At 41.6% G+C, this 17,190-nt stretch overlaps 1 protein-coding gene across 5 annotated transcripts in view; it reads left to right on the top strand.

Annotated features, from left to right (window-relative positions):
* Nucleotides 1–17,190, top strand: part of nmnat3 (nicotinamide nucleotide adenylyltransferase 3) — a 115,954-nt gene that overhangs the window by 46,928 nt on the left and 51,836 nt on the right. For 4 of the 5 annotated variants that reach the window (XM_078563668.1, XM_078563667.1, XM_078563669.1 and 1 more), the window contains exon 2: nucleotides 3,813–3,966. In XM_078563668.1, the coding sequence (XP_078419794.1) occupies nucleotides 3,858–3,966 (109 nt within the window). In that variant the 5' untranslated portion in view covers nucleotides 3,813–3,857. Of the gene's footprint in view, nucleotides 1–3,812; nucleotides 3,967–17,190 lie in introns of those variants that run through there. The other variant, XM_078563670.1, reaches the window with a different exon arrangement.

The following is a 17,190-nucleotide window of genomic DNA, read 5'->3' on the forward strand; positions in this document are numbered from 1 at the left end:
AAGGAACGGCAACGTAGTTCCAAGTCAGAATAGTGTATGACTTAGAGGGGGATTTGGATGTGTTTGCGTTCTCGTGCATCTGTTACCTTCTCCTTTTAAGTGATAGAGGTCATGAGTTTGGAAGTTGCAGTTGAAGAATGCTTGGCGAGTTGCTGCAGTGCATCTTGTACACATTGCTGCCACTGTGGAGGGATTCAATATTTAAGGTGGTGGATGGGGTGCCGATCAAGTGGGTTGCTTTGTCCTAAATAATGTTGAGCTTTTTGTGTTGTTAGGGCATACTCATCCAGGCAAGTGGAGAGTATTCCATCACACTCTTGGCTTGTGCTTTATAGATGGTACACAGGCTTTGGAGAGTCAGGAGGCAAGTTACCTGCCACACAATTCCCAGCTTCTGGCTTGCTGTTGTAACCACAATATTTATATGGCTGGTGCTGTTAGTTTCTGGTCAATGGTAACCCTCAGAATATTGATAGTGGGTGATTCGGCAGCGTTAATGCTATTGAATGTCAAGGGGAGATGGTGAGGTTCTTCCTTGTTTGAGATGCTCATTGCCTAGCACTTGCGTGGCATGAATGTTACTTGCCACTTTTATTTCCGATTTCCAGCATCTGCTGTATTTTGGTTTTGTACTTGATACTTCAGCTGAAGCCTGAATGTTATCCAGGTCTTGCTGGATATAGACATGGACTGCTTCAGTATCTGAGGAGGTACAAATAGTACAGAACACCGTGCAATCGTCAGCAAACATCCGCACTTCTCACCTTATGATGGAGGCAGGTCACTGATGGAGGATTACATTTCGTAAAATAGGATTACGTAGAATATACTGCGCAGATAAAAAGGCCATTCAGTTAGCTAGTCCATGCCAGTGTTTATGCTCCACTTGAGCCTCCTCCCACTTTTCCCTCATCTAAATCTACTAGCATAACCCTCTATTCCCTTCTCCATCGTATGCTTGTCAAACTTCCCCTTACAAGGGAAAACATTGATGAAGCAGCTGAAGATGGTTGGGTCTAGGACAGTATTCTGAGAAACTCCTGCAGCAATGTCGTGGGCTGAGATAGTTGACCTCTGACAAACACAAGCGCCTTCCCTTTGCGCTAGGCATGACTCCAAGCAGTGGCAAGATATCCCTGATCCCCATTGATTTCAATTTTGCTCGTGCTCCTTGATGCCACACTCAATCAAATGCTGCCTTGATGCCAAGGGCAGTCATTCTCACCTCACCTCTGGAGTTCAGCTCTTTTTTCCATGTTTGTATCAAGGCTGTAATAAGGTCAGGAACCAAGTGGACCTGGCAGAACCCAAATTAAGCACCAGGGAGTACATTATTGATAAGCAATTGCTGCTTGATAGCACTGTAACTGATACCTTCTATCACTTAGATGTGTGAGAATAGTACTGGCTGGATCAGATTTGTCCTCTTTTTGTGCATAGGACATATTTGGGCAATTTTCCACATTGTTGGGTAGATGCCAATATTGTAGCTGTAACTCTTTCGAGTTATCAACAGATCGCATGTAACTCATTCGAGTACATTCACAGTTCTTGGTTTCTGGGAGTGGGACATGAACCCACAACCTTCTGATTCAAAGGCGAGGGTGCTATGAACTGAGCCACAGCTGACACCTCAAATATTGTAGCTGTACCTGAACAGCTTGGCTAGGGGTGTGGCTAACTCTGGGGCACTAGTTTTTAGCATTACTGCTGGGATATTGTCTTGATTCCTTATGTGGAGTTTAGTTCTGCAATGCATCAAAAAAGCTGCCTATAGTTCACTAGAGTTTCTAGTTTCTGTTCAGTATCAGACATAAACAATAGCTATAAGAAAACAAGGCCTTGAAACAACATTGTGGGATAATTTAATATATTGGTTTGAAATTCATTGCTCCACTGTTTTAGAAAGCCCATTTATTTTAAACTGATTTGACATTTGTGTAACAGAAAGAACTTTCAGTTGAAAGCATTAAATGTTTGTATGTTTTTCCACGGCATGATTTCAAGGCCAAAGTTTATTGAAGCTTCAGCAAATGCTACATTTCAAGGGTTTTGGAGCCATTTTTCCCTCATATTTGTTAGTAGCACTGATAACTCAATTGGTTCAGCATTGGGAGGCAAGAGTTTTTAGTTTGATTCTGAGCATGGTTCACTTAGCTTCATTTTAATCATCAGTAAAGTGATGGAAGGGGTCATCAACAGTGCTATCGAGCGGCACTTGCTTAGCAATAACCTGCTCACTGACGCCCAGTTTGGGTTCTGGCAGGGCTATTCGGCCCCTGACCTCATTACAGCCTTGGTCCAAACATGGACAAAAGAGCTGAACTCCTGAGGTGAGGTGAGAGTGACTGCCCTTGACATCAGGGCCGCATTTGACTGAGTGTGGTGTCAAGGAGCCCTAGCAAAACTGGAGTCAATAGGAATCAGGGGGAAAACTCTCCGCTGGTTGGAATCATACCTAGCACAAAGGAAGATGGTTGTGGTTTTTGGAGGTCAATCAACTCAGTTCCAGGGCATCACTGCAGGAGTTCTTCAGGGTAGTGTCCCAGGCCTAACCATCTCCAGCTGCTTCATCAATGACCTTCTTTCCATCATAAGGTCAGAATCGGGGATGTTCGCTGATGATTGCACAATGTTCAGCACCATTCGCGACTCCAGAGATACTGAAGCAGTCCATGTCCAAACGCAGCAAGAGCTGGAGAATATCCAGGCTTAGGTTGACAAGTGGCAAGTAACATTCACATTGCACAAGTGCCAGACAATGACCACCTCCAACAAGAGAGAATCTAACCTTCGCCCCATGACATTCAGTTGCATTAGTGTCACTGAATCTCCCACTATCAACATCTTAGGGGTTACCATTGACCAAAAACTGAACTGGGCTAGCCATATAAATACTGTGGCTACAAGACCAGGTCAGAGGCTAGGAATCCTGCTTCAAGTAACTCACCTTCTGACTCCCCAAAGCCTGTCCATCTACAAGGCACAAGTCAGGAGTGTGATGGAATACTCTCTACTTTTCTGGATGAGTGCAGCTTCAACAACACTCAAGACGCTTGACACCAACCAGGACAAAGAAGCCCACTTGTTTGGCATCCCATCCTCCACCTTAAACATTTGCTCCCTCCACCACCAATGTACAGTGGCAGCAGTGTGTACCATCTACAAAATGCACTGCAATATTTCACCAAGGCTCCTTAGTCAGCACCTTCCGAACCCATGACCACTACCATCCAGAAGGACAAGGGCAGCAGATACATGGGTACACCACCATCTGGAAGTTCCCCTCCAAGCCACTCACCATCCTGACTTGGAAACATATTCTTTTGAGGTACATTAATTGAGCATCATGTTTTAAGATGTGGGTTGAGAGGAAGGAAGCATGTTGACGATCACTCGAAAGGAACCGGAAATGGAAATGCACGCTTGAAATAAACTATTTGAAGCCTGGGTTAAAATAATCCACAAGGAAAGTTTCCACTAATGCATTAGCCAATGAACTGCCAGAGCTCTAGAGTTGTAAGTAGAGGCTTTGATTCCTGCAGAATTCAAAAGCCCTCATTACCATCATACCTATAACACCTATCTCCACAGCTCAGGTCATTCCAGGGCATTGTGTATTTATCCAACTTCCCTTGTTACACCTTCCCAATGCACCATAAATAGATATTTTCATCCTTACCCTGAATGTATCAGATTCCCTTTTCTCATTTTGCATCTTGAACATCCATTTCGGATTATGTACATAGCACAGTAAAATTTGCCTGAGGTTCTGATGAACTCAAACACTGTATTTTCTTCCTTCCTTTAAGCTTTAATCTTGACACTGGAGACAAAGCACACCTTTGTATGCTAAAATGATTAACAGAGTTCCAGTTGCCTTGCTCGCCTGTGGTTCCTTCAACCCCATCACAAATATGCACATGAGAATGTTCGAACTTGCTAGAGATCATCTTCATCAAACAGGTCAGTGTTGTCACAGCTGTAAATTGTACTGTACTATATATAGCCTTAAAATAACCACAAGGTAAAATTAAGTATTGAAATTACTATCTACTTTTCCAAGGAAATTCAGCTGACAATAAGTGTTTTTTTAATGAATGTGAGTGTGTAGAAACAAAATAAGAATGCATTTAGACAACTGTTGAGTAGATGAAAGTTGACCAGTTACTTTTCCCCCCATGATTATTGTTATGAGTTTACATTCATCAGAATGACTAACATCAGCGCTGAAGAAAGTACCATTGCTCTGTTGTTCTCCTGCAGATGAAGTGTCATTCTTCACAGTTTAGGTGCAGAGTGAAGATTTCTTCATACTCCTCATTAAATGTTCCACTGTTCCTACCTCAAAGCAGCATGCCCATTCCAGTCGTTCTTCTGAGTGAGGTTGTTAATTAGCTCAGAATTAGGGAAAGTTTTGTGTTGTGAATCCACAGCCAGTCATTTATTTCAGTCTGCCTAAACTCATTTCTCTTAGGATTTTTACAAGACAGCAGTCATACCATCAGTCTAGCCTTGAGCCAGTTCCGGGATCTTGCAGAGAACACCACCACCTGCATGTTCCGTTCCAAGTCACTCACCCTCCTGACTTGGAACTATATTGGCTTTCCTTCATTGTCATTGGGCCAGGAACCTGGAACTCACTTTCTAACAGCACTGTGGGTTTACCTACACCTGTTGGACTGTAGCAGTTCAAGAAGGCTGCTCACCACCACCTTCTCAAGGGCAATTATGGATGGACAATAAACTCTGGTTTTGCCAGTGATGCTCACATCCCATGAAAAAATACAATAAGAGATCTGCTCCAATCATGACACCTGGAAGTACCCTATGCTTATGTGGGGTATGGTAATGAGTGGTTATGGTACTGAACCAGTAACCCACTGGTAATGATTTTGTGCAACACAGTTCAGTAAATCTGGTCATTTATGAGCTGGCACCAGGAAAAATATGACCAAGAAGGTTTTTGTAACAACCTATTATTCATTGATTCCTTTAGGGAAGGTAACTTGCCACCTCAGCCTTTGACTTCAATCCCACACTCTGTGGTTAATTCTTAATGGCATCTTAAGTATTTACCGAGTCCCTCAGTAAAAACAGTCACTAATTCTTCATCACTGGTATGTATTATGTAGATAGGAATAATTGATTGTGTCGTTGAAAAAGAGAGACATGTCAAAGTTTTTCATCTTGCACTCATCAGGACATTGTGCAAGAATACCAATATTGGCGTAAAATAGCAATTTATACTGTGTGAGACGAGAGTGCCAATTGGTTGGCAAGTGGACTATGCTTGGCAATTTCAGATTCTGTACATAGTATGGTAAAATTTGTCTAAGGTTCTAATGAACTCAAGGCAACTTGGCAAAAAAAACTTTAAAAAAAACTTGGCAGTTAACTGGCAGTCACCATCAATTGGTGCATTCTCCATGGCAATGCCTCTACCAATCAGAGTCCACTTGCCAACCATCAGCACTCTCTTCTCATATAGTATAAATTGTTGTTTTCTCCTTATATTAATATTCTTGTGAAGTGTCCTGATGAGTTCAAGATGAAAAGCTTCAACATATCTCTTTTTTTCAGCAATACTCAAGTTCTGTACTACCAAACAACTACTTAATTGATTGTAATTCATGCTAGTTTTGCTTTGGGCTGAGTACATAACTGAGACAGTAGATGCTACTTTTCAAGACTACTTTTCTTAGAAAGATATCATTAGCTGTCATGTGACTCAATATTATGCACACATCAACGTGTTTTTCTTTACTTATCATTTAAAGAAGCTTAACTTGTCAGATTCTATTGGACAGAATAGAAATTCGTAAGAGCCTGGTGTCAGAGGCATGTAAAATATTAATAATACCACTGTGATTCAGATGGTAGAATGATCCCATGCTCATATGCCCTTTATTTAATGAATAGCAATTTGTCACTGCTATCACATTAAATCCAGGCTGATTTCCATGTGCCACAGAAATACTGACAGGTGGCAAGTTTGTACCACTTGGTGGTCAGAGTTAAACATGTGTCCTTAGTGAAGTGTAGATAGGCACAGGATACAAGTGTGCCACATCTGTGACTGAGTTATCATGAGCATTAGTGAGATCCCTAAAAATGCACCTGGTGGAAATGAATTGATAGGCCATGTTTTCTGAATCAGAGGGGGTAGAATTCAACTTCAGCGATAATACAAATCATTGAAGTGAATGGAAAGGGAAATCGGGCAGAGAGTACAACAGGGGGCAGAAATACTACTGCCATTTTGTGCCCTCAGTGAACTTGAATTTTATCCCCAGTATCTCTAATCACGAAATCACTTTAAAAAAAAACTGGCAATAAAATTGACTCTTTCACTGGTTGTGCTCAACTTCCCTTCTATAATCTCAGGTTCACTACAGACAAAATCTATAAAAACACTGTTACTTTAAATATATGTTAAGCAGTTTTTAAATTTCGTGTGTGGGTGATGGTCTGAAGTGCTCATTTTGTTTTAAATGTTTAGACATACTATACTTGAGCCTCTCCTGTTTTTCTATTCAGTTTGGCTCATGGCCTCTCCACCCTACCTATTGATGATCCTATCGACTCAATTCTAAACTCGTTTATTGATATTTCTCAACCTAGCATGCCAACTAAATGATTATTTGTGCGTTGGCAAGCCACAGTTTGAATTTCCAATATGAAATAGCTCTTGTTGTGTATTCAACTGCTAGTTAATCCCGTGAAAGATGAATTCTAAAATGAGGATTAGAGCCAATAAAACTCTAATGCATTATAGCAAAGGCAAACTAGCAAGTATTTACAGCTCAGAATTAACAACCCAATCGACCCAACAGATCCTTGGCAGTGTTAATTCTCCACATGAACCTCCCCTTACCCTTCTTTGTCTCACCCCATCAACATACCCTTCTACTCTTATCCCCCTTATGTGCTTATCCAGCTTCCCCGTAAATGCCTCTGCGTTAATTGCCTCAATTACTCATTGTGGTAGCGAGTTCCACATTCTAATCACTTTCTGGGTGAAGGAGTTTCTCCTACTTTATTTGATTTATTAACGACTGTCTTACATTTAGGGCCTGAGTTCTGGCTACACCCGCAAATGGAAACATGTCCTCTATCTTTAGCCTTTCATAGCCTTAAACAACCTGAAACTTTCATAATCTTAAAGACCTGTATCAGGTCACCCCTTGCTCTTGTCTTTTCTAGAAACAAGAGCCCCAACTTGTTCAATTTTTTATGATAGGTATAACTTCTCATATGAACATATGAAATAGGAGCAGAAGAAGGCCATTCAGTCCCTCGAGCCTGCTCTGCCATTCAGTAAGATCATGGCTGATCTGTTTGTGTTTCAAATTCCACATTTCCATCAACCCCGATAACTTTTGATTCCCTTGCCTAACAAGAATCTATCTTCCTCTGCCTTAAAAATATTCAATGATCCTGCCTCCACTGCCTCTGAGGCAGAGTTCCAAAGTTGCACAACCCTCTGAGAGAAAAAAAATTTCCTCATCTCTGTCCTAAAAGGGCGACACCTAATTTCAAACTGTGCACCCTTGTTCTGGACTCACCCACAAGAGGAAACATCCTTTCCACGTTTACTTTGTCGAGACCATTCAGGATCTTATATACTTCAATTAATTCACCCCTCACTCTTCTAAACTCCAGTGGAAACAAGCTCAGTCTGTCTAACCTTCCCTCATAAGACAACCTGCTCATTCCCAGTATCAATCTAGTAAACCTCCCCTGAACTCCCACTAACGCATTTGCATCTTTCCTTAAATAAGGAGACCAAAACTACACACAATATTCGAGATGCGGTCTCACCAAATCCCTGTATAACTGAAGCATAACCTTTATGTCCAATTCCTCTTGTAATAAAGGATAGCATTCCATTGGCCTTCTTAATTACTTGCTTTACCTGCATACTAACTTCTTGTGACTCATGCACCTAGATCCCTCTGCACCTCAGAATTTTGCAGTTGTTCTTCATTTAAGTAATACTCTGCCTTTTTATTTTTCCTGACAAAGTGAACAACTTCACATTTTCCCACATTATACTCCATCTGCCAGATTTAGCACTCATTCAACCTACCCAAATCTGCAACCTCCTTATGTCCTCTTCACAACGTACTTTCCTACCTATCCTTGTGTCATCTGCAAATTTAGCTACCATGCCTTCACTCCCCTCATCTAAGTCATTGATATAAATTGTAAATGTTGAGGCCACAGCATAGACCCCTGCGGGACTCCGCTCGTTACATCCTGCCAATCAGAAAAAGACCCACATGTCTACACTCTGTTTTCTGCCAGTTAGCCAACCCTCTATCCATGCCAATATGTTACCTCCTACACCATGAGCTTTTATTTTCAGTTTAGTTAATTGAACTTAAATTCCACCAGCTGCTGTGGTGAGATTTGAACCTGTCCTCAGAGTCACTGGGTCACTGAAGCACTAACCGAATGAGGTTACCACTAAGCCACCATCTTATTAAGTTCTCAGTTCTGGTATCTAGTAGTTCCGATGTGACACATGCTGTCAATCTCTCTGATTGGCACAGGGCATGTTTCACTGTCTTTCTGTAACAATGGGCAACAAACATAGCCAGCGTAAACAACATTCCAGTGGAAAAATACACTGAATGCATTTACTAATGTAACGTACTTTAGCATTATACTTTATGAAGGCACTGCAAACTTTTATTAATTACTGTAAACATTCCCAACGTTTTGATGTTTTATTGATTAGACTCAAGTTTCCTGATTCTAAGCATTCTAGTTCAGGTTTTGGTTCTCAGTTACATACAAACATATGAACAAGGAGCAGGACTAGGCCATTCAGCCCCTTGAGCCTACTCCGCCATTTAATAAGATAATGGCTGATCTGATAGTAACCTCAATTCTGCATCCCACCTACCCCCTGATAACCTATCACCCCCTTGCTTATCAAGAATCTATCCACCTCTGCCTTAAAAATATTCAAAGACTCTGCTTCCACCACCTTTTCAGGAAGAGAGTTCCAAAGACTCACGACCCCCTGAGTGAAAACATTTCGCCTCATCTCTGATTTAAATGGGCGACCCCTTATTTTTAAACAGTGGCCCCTAGTTCTAGATTTTTCCACATCCTCTCCACATCCACCCTGTCAAGACCTCTCAGGATCTTATGTGTTTCAATCAAGTTGCCTCTTACTCTTCTAAACTCAGCGGATACAAGCCTAGTCTGTCCAACCTTTCCTCATAAGACAACCCACCCATTCCATGTATTAGTCTGGTAAACCTTCTCTGAACTGCTTCCAGTGCATTTACATCCTCTCTTAAATAAGGTGACCAATACTGTACACAGGTGACCAATACAGTACGCCTCAAATTTGCCTCAAATTAAAAATCTCATCCTTGTTTCAAATCCTTCCATCGCCTCGCCCCTTCTTATCTCCATAATCTCCTCCAGACCCACAACCCTATGAGATATCGGTACTCATCTAATTCTGGCCTCTTGAGTATCCTTGATTTTAATCATTCCACCATTGGTACCTTCAGCTCTGGAATTCCCTCCCTACCCCCCTAAACCGCTCCACCTCTCTACTTATCTTTCCTCCTTTCAGTTGATTTTTAAAATCTACCTCTTTTGACCAAGCTTTGATCATGTGCTTTAAATATCTCCTTTTATGGATTGGTGTCATTTGTTTTTTGATAATGCTCCCATATAGAGCTTTGCGTTGTTTTACGACCTTAAAGATGCCATATAAAATACAAGTTGTTGATGCTGAAAAAGAGCTGATTTCACTCAATTCAGGATAAACCAAAACCTGAAAATCAAGACTTAATTATAACTATTATAAAGCACTTTGCACAGTCAGACTTCAATGCAAAATATAGCTAGAAATAAAGGGTGACAAGTCTTCAATTTAAGTATAATTATAGCTTTAGAATTAGATTTATCAGTGTCATCTCTAAATTTGTGTTGAGATCTGCATAGTTTCAAGTCATAATCATTGCCATATATTTGTATTCCGACTCCGCAAATTGCTAGTGAGCTAATATTTACAGAGGATGCAGCTAACCATATCTGATCAGAATCTCCAGTCTGCACTTGCATCATCCCCTTTCCATGTAGGTGATATTATTCTTCTAGTTATCAGCATTGCTAAGTTTATCCATTTGTTCATGAAAAGAGTTAGGAATGGAGATGTCTTGCAGTACTACACCCCTGAGGTCCATGGGAACTAGAGTCGCTGCAATCTATGATAAATTATTTTTCTCCCTAAAAAAAATTTCTCCTTGGGGCATTCCCACATCTGTAATGCAGCATCTCTAATTCATTACACTTGAATAAACATAAATCTCTGATTCTCATAGTTCCTACTCGTCATAGAGTCTGCTAAACATTGATTTTTCTCCTTTCTGCAACCGTACACTAGGGGCAGAATTTTGCCGTCAGTGAGCGGGGGGGGCGGGGCCCGCTCGCCGGCACGTAAAATGATGCGGGAAGTCGTCTGGCGGAACTCCCGATGTCACCCCGCCCCATTTAAATTTTCAGGAATGTAGGGGAGCAGCAAAATCAGCTGTGGGCCCGCCGACCTGTCAATGGCCAATTGAGGCCGTTGACAGGATCAATTAACCAATTAAAGGACCTGCCCGTCCAACCTTCAGGTTGGTGGGCAGGCCAGGAGCCCCGGTGGGAACTAGAAAAAACATGAAACCTCATCCAGCGGCGGGATGAGGTTTCATAGGGTTTTAAAAATTGTAATAAGGTTGTTATGTAAATTATGAACATGTCTCAACTCATGTGACATGAGGGGACATGTAAGGGATTTTTCTTTTCTCTATTTTTAATATTTTTAAAAGTCGAGGCGATCTCCCTGAGGCTGCACTTAGCATGTGCGAAAGAGTGCACTCTCAATTTTAGGGATTCCCCCTCGCCCGCACAGGGAGCTTCCTGGCAGACGTCATGCTGGGCGGGCCTTAATTGGCTCGCCCACGTAAAATGGCGGTGCGGCCCTAATCGCTGGCGGTGATCGGCTCCGTGCCCACCCGCGATTGGGTCAGGCCCACCCAACAAACGGAAAATTCTGCCCTAGGAGTTTAGTGTGGCTCCATAGGTTGTAAGGAAATGATGAGCATGCAAATGAAACTGTTATCAAAATGTGTGCGATGACCTATTCTCACATCATATGAAGATGGAGAACCAGTGCCATTGTGCCAGCTTGCTTTTCCCCAGCAAACCAGTCTTTGCTCCTCTTGTCATGCTTCTTGTCACCACAGATTTGGGATAAAGATGTCAGCTTCTCTAAAGGTACAGATTAAGCTAGATTGATTTCACGGTATCGTGCACCCTGATACCGGTAACTGATACCAGGAACGGATCTGGTCCTCTGGGCTTTCCTGTTGCCGACGGTGTCAACACCAAACAGTGAACCTCCATAAAATTATTTGCTTTTTTCTACTTTATTCAAAATAGTGATAATCGGTGATCAAGACTTAATATGGGATAACGAGCAGGCAAAGGAGTATTGGATATGTTGGGTTTCTTCTTAAGTGAATTCCAGGAGGTCAGCGAGGGCAACCCTGGAGAATTAAAACTTGAAAGGGGATGAAGGCATGAATGAGGATTTTGGGGGTTGATGTAGGTGATAATACAGAGGTGGAAACAGGCAAAAATCAAAATAATGCTGGAAATCAGAAATAAGAATGGAAAATGTTGAAAGCACAAAGTAGGTCAGTCCACATCTGAGGAGAGAAGACCAAATCGATGCTTCAGGTTTGGACCCTTTATCAAAAATGTAAATAGGTCATTTTAGTTTTGGTAAAATTTGAAACCCAGTTCAGAATCGAACAATTTGCTGAGTTTGTGAATTGCCAAGACCAGCCCAAGTAAGCAACCAGGAAGTCGATGGAACTGGTAATTCAGATGCAGTTTCTGATCAGGACTTAACAAGATGGCTTTGATCTTCTCAATATTGACCTAGACAAAATTGTGGCTTAATAGACAAACAGTCACACAGCATAGTAAGAGTGATGGATTGGCAGGTGATGGGAAAGAGGTAAAGCTGGGTGTCATCAGCATGCAGGGAAGTTGACTACTTTCTCAGAGAACATCCATAGGAGTCAGCATATAGATGCAGAACTGAAGGGAGCCCTTCACTTCACGTTTTTACCTCTCCAGCATCTACACAAGTGCCCTCAAAACTCTTTGATTGTGGGTTCTGATGCCTCCCCTATTTCCTACTTGTTGTCCACTATTCCTCCAATAAAACACCTCGGAATATTTTATTACACCAAAGGAGCCATATAAATAGCCAGAGAAGGAGAAAAAATATTACTTGACGTGGTTGAGCCAAGTTAGTGGACAACTAAGCCTATTGCACAGCGTGGAGTGGATTTAAAAATATTAGTGGCTGACTGGTGAAGAATGCTGTCCAGCCGACCTGATAGTGCCAGTGGAAGGCCCAGTACGTTTTGTGGGCTGCTTCATTAACATATAGGCAGTGGGCTGTGGATGCCAAAGAATGCAGCTTGTCCTTTCAGGACTAGCACAGCAGAGTTGGAGGGAAATCGAAGCAGCAGTGGTCCATGTTGTTCTTGCAGAGGAGCACACACATTCTTTAGTTGTGCCTTGTAATAATTTTTCTGAGCCAAAATGCTTATTTGAGCCAAAGTGCCATCTGCTCCATATGCTTATGATCCATGACCTTGAGAGACGGTAGCAAAGGCCAAGCTGGTGTGTTACCAATAAAAACTAAGGCTCTGGAAACTGGCAGATGGGGCGAAAGAGGGGGGAAAAGCACGAAGTTGAAGATAAATTGGCAACAATACTTTCCTTCAACACTGCACATGAATGAACAGCATATCTGAAAACAAGAGCTGCACGGAGCTGGCAATATAAAGCCTATGTATTCTGTTATCATCGTTGTGAGCCTTAGCTGAGTTTATCTTTGGTTAGGAACATTGGAGACAGCTGGAGGCAAGGCTGTTGGTAAACTTTAACTTTTATTAAACATTCTTCTAACCATGTAAAGGATAAGGCTTAGCATGAGGCTTCACATAGAACTATCTCACAACATACTCTGTTGTCATGTGATGTTACATCACTGATGATGTAGATTGTCTCTTTACATTAACCCTTTACACTACATATGCCAGCTGCACCATCACTGACTTTATGACAGGGGACGAGTTGTTGCTGCACTGGTTTGACAATTATGCTTCCAAAGTTACCGGTGTGAATCTTACCCCTGGCTGAGAAAGGAGTTTAGACAGCTTGGTATAAAAGATTTCAAGGCCATTAATGAGTTAACAGGAAGAAATATCACAACTGCTGAAACATCAGACTTTCCCCAACACTCATCTTTGTAGCAACAACACAGTTTGCACAGGCAAGCCTGAACTTCCTAAAAAATTGACAGTGATGCACCTCATGGGTAAAGCAAGTGGATAAGCATGCTGCAGGATTAATCCTTATCTCAAATTGCACAAGCATTTAATATACCCACCTGACTTTCCTCATCACTCCAGGCACCTTTATGCTGAAAGAATATTCTTCAGGATAAGCTAAAATGTATATTTATTGTGAGACATAAAGTTATTCAAAATATAATAAATCAACAGATAAGGAGCGGTACACTGTTTAATGTTCACCAATACTTCAAATCAGCCCCTGAAATCAAAATAACAGAAGTGTTTGAATTCATGGAGTCCTTAAGCTGAGGTTTTTAAAAAAATGATTTATGTGCAGCAAACATTTGCTCCCATGGGGCAGGATTTTACAGGGTGTCATGATTCCCGATCGTCTGGCTAAAATGTCAGTGGTGAGTGAGCCCACCATACTGATGGCTGCACCTCAGTGATTTAACACTGGGAGCAATGTTTATTGCATTAAGGTGAGACTTCTGCCCTGATCTCAGGAGTAGGTCCCTCCTTAAGAGGAGTACCAGTCAATCAGATGGCTGACAGCAATGTAGTCCCAGCAGCATTAGGCAGAAGTGGTGGCCACGGCTGTCAAGCCCCGGCAAGCATGTGGGGGACTTAGTTTGAGAGGCCAGGCAGGAAAGTTAAAGGGGGAAATAATGACCTTTGGTTGGGGGTAGTGATTCCGATGGGCACAAGGGATCTGCAAAGGAGGTTCCCCCACCTTGCCCGACACCAACTCATGCAACTTAAGCTGCAGGGCTTCCCACATGGTGCGGGCCACCACCTGCCATGGATGAAATAGCAGCAGTGCCAGGATGAGGCCCTTAAATGGCCATTAATTGGGAGCGGATGGGTAGGTGGCAGGCAGGCCATCAACTGTGAGGGTTACACTCTATACTCCTTTCCTCTAGCCCCAAGCTAGGTGAATCTTCCAGCCTCCTTTAAATCGTCATGAACTCGGTCTTCAATCCCACACATATTCTGTGCTGTGAGCAATAGAGTCAGGATTTTCTCTGCTTCAGAAGCAGGACCGGCTGCCTCTATCTCCTGCTCTCTGCACCTCAGATGGCTGTAGTTCACAGCAAATAAAACTTGTCTGTCTGTGATATTCAATTATAGGTAGGGAAGCCTGTAACCTGATATGAATAAATGGCTTCCTCTGCCCTTTTTCCCATGACAATGTGAATCTTGTTTCTAGGTAGAAAGGCTAATTAGCTATCTCTAATTTCAACTCCCTTTCATCTTAGAAGTAAATGGATGATTATAGCACAACTGTTTACAACCCGATACCAACAACACTTTTCTGGGACATAGGGAGGCTCAGGGTCTACTCATGGTATACTCAAAGCCGCCAGCGGAGGAGTGTAAAATCCAGCCCACTGTTTCATCTCACTGTGTGACAAGAAAATACAGTCAGCATAAGTGAACTGAAAATATGGCAAAAGATTGCAGTTGCTTCCACATCTAATACTGACTGTTACAATAATGAGTTTTATAAAATTATGATGTTTTGGAGTGTAGCTTTTGGTCTATAAGACTGTAGCTTTAAATTTAGGGTATATGAAGGGGTATGTGCCCTGTTCTGCAGTCTGCCTGACAGTGAGCCAGGGTGGTTTGATTGTTAGGGATCAAAGGAAGGCTTAGATTGTATTATAGAGATGAAGGTGCAAGATATTTACATTTAGAGACAATGGCAACAGTTTCTGAGTATACCATGAGTAGATCCTGAGTCTCCCAAAGTCTCAGAAAAGTTTTATTGGTATTGAGTTGCAAACAGTTGTGCTATAAATTATCCAAAAGGATAATTTAGGAAGCTGGAAGATTTGTCTAGCTTGGGGCTAGAGGAAAGGAGTCTAGATTGTAAAACTCATAGTGAAAGTCAGTTCTGGGCGTGAGCCTCCCAAAGTCCCAGAAAAATGTTGTTGGGATTTGGGAAAGCAAAAAGGAAGTAAACTATTAGGAGCTGAGAACAATTTTAGATTGGTTCCTCGAGGATGAGGTGTTCACTTAAGGGACAGTGTAACGTATAATCATAGTAGGAGATTTTCGGCCATGTTAAATGAAGAATCTCTTTTCTGTACTTTTAAGTATAAGTTGCCTACAAAGAGAAAATAGTGTTGAGTCAATAATGTCATTTGTTACAGTAAAAGTTTTAAAATGTGAAATCTTGTTGTGTCATTCTTTCAGCTGCTATATGTTAACTGGAAGCTTTAATTCTCATTCAGGTTATCAGTCTCTATGGAGATTGTAACATGACACAATCTACAACCAACAAATCCTTGTAAGACTTGGATTATTTTCAGTGGTTTAGCTGTTAAAGATAATGACTACATTCATTAGCTTACATTTTATGGCACCTTACAATGATTTTCAGGAGGATTTTGGTTCTGGCCCAATGATGAAGGAGGACGTTGCTGGATCTGGTTCTTGAGAATGAGGTGGGTCAAGTGGATCATGGCATTTAAGGAGAAGTGACCATAGCATCATAAGGATTAGGTCAGCAATGGACAAGGAAAAAGAGCAAGCCAGGGTCAAAACAAGTGAAGATGACATGCATTCAGTCGAGCACAAACACTGCCATGTGTTACAATTATGCAGCTCTTCCTTAAGGCTTAACCCTGCCTATTGGATGCTCTGTAACTACAAAGCTGAAAACACCTTGAGGCTTAACCCTGCCTATTGGATGCTCTGTAACTACAAAGCTGAAAACAGAAATATTTTTATTAAGAGCTTCAATCTTACTGAGGAGGCTTCAGGCCAATCCACATCCAACAACCTGCTCTGAAAACTCTGCTCACATTTTGACAACTGTGATAAATTCCACCACAGCAGTTGAGGCAATCTACAACATTCTAAAGCAATCAACAACATTTCAAATTAAACAAACCAACTGCATTCTTAAAAAAAAAATCAATTCCCCCCTATCTCCCAATGTTAACAAAACCCTTTAAAAAATTCCATGATCCAGATCCACATCTTCACCAGAAACAAATCGGTCCTTCCTTGGTCCATGCTCTACCTGTGGACCAAGTTTTGTTGAAATCCGTCTGTGGTTTTTGAGATATGTTGTTTGCAAATAGACTAACAAATAGGGCCGAAAACATTACTTCCATCCACCTTTAGGGGCAGAGGTAAAGAAGAGGTAGTTGAGATGCTGGATAAGCTTAAAAATTGATATAGAGGATGTATTAGAAAGATTGGCTGTACTTAAAAGTTGCTAAGCCACCGGATAAGATACATCCGAGGATGTTGAGGGAAGTAAAGCTGGAAATTGTGGAAGCACTGGCCATAATCCCCCAATCTTCTTTAGATACAGGAGTGCACCAATTAAACTGAATTTCGATGTCTCTTAGCGCTGTCAATAGCATTCAGAGTTGAGTAGAGCCAGCTCCAAAGGATTCTATAATTTTCAACTAAGATCACTGTTATCCTTCAACGATCCATAGTTTTGTTATCTATAACTTATTGGAACTCCTGAATTTGAATGGCCGGGGAAGAATTTCAATTGCAATTTCAAATGCATTGACTTCAGCCAGGATTAAATAAAATTACTCAGATTTATATAGGGCCTTTTATGACTTCAAGCGGTCTAAAAATATTGAAACAGATGATGTGACCCAGGCGAGGAGAGGTGGCAGAAGGGAATTATTTTACTTCCTTAGAGTATGAAGTGCTGGCCATTTCTTAAGCCAATGAAAGATGGGTGTTTTATTGTTATGGGTATCAATTAATGGCCGTGGCATGACAGTTTGCATAATACTGACATGGAGCCAGAGGAACACAT

The sequence above is a fragment of the Cetorhinus maximus genome, chromosome 19 (assembly GCF_964194155.1).
Source record: "Cetorhinus maximus chromosome 19, sCetMax3.hap1.1, whole genome shotgun sequence".
In the NCBI taxonomy this organism is placed as follows: Eukaryota; Metazoa; Chordata; class Chondrichthyes; order Lamniformes; family Cetorhinidae; genus Cetorhinus; species Cetorhinus maximus.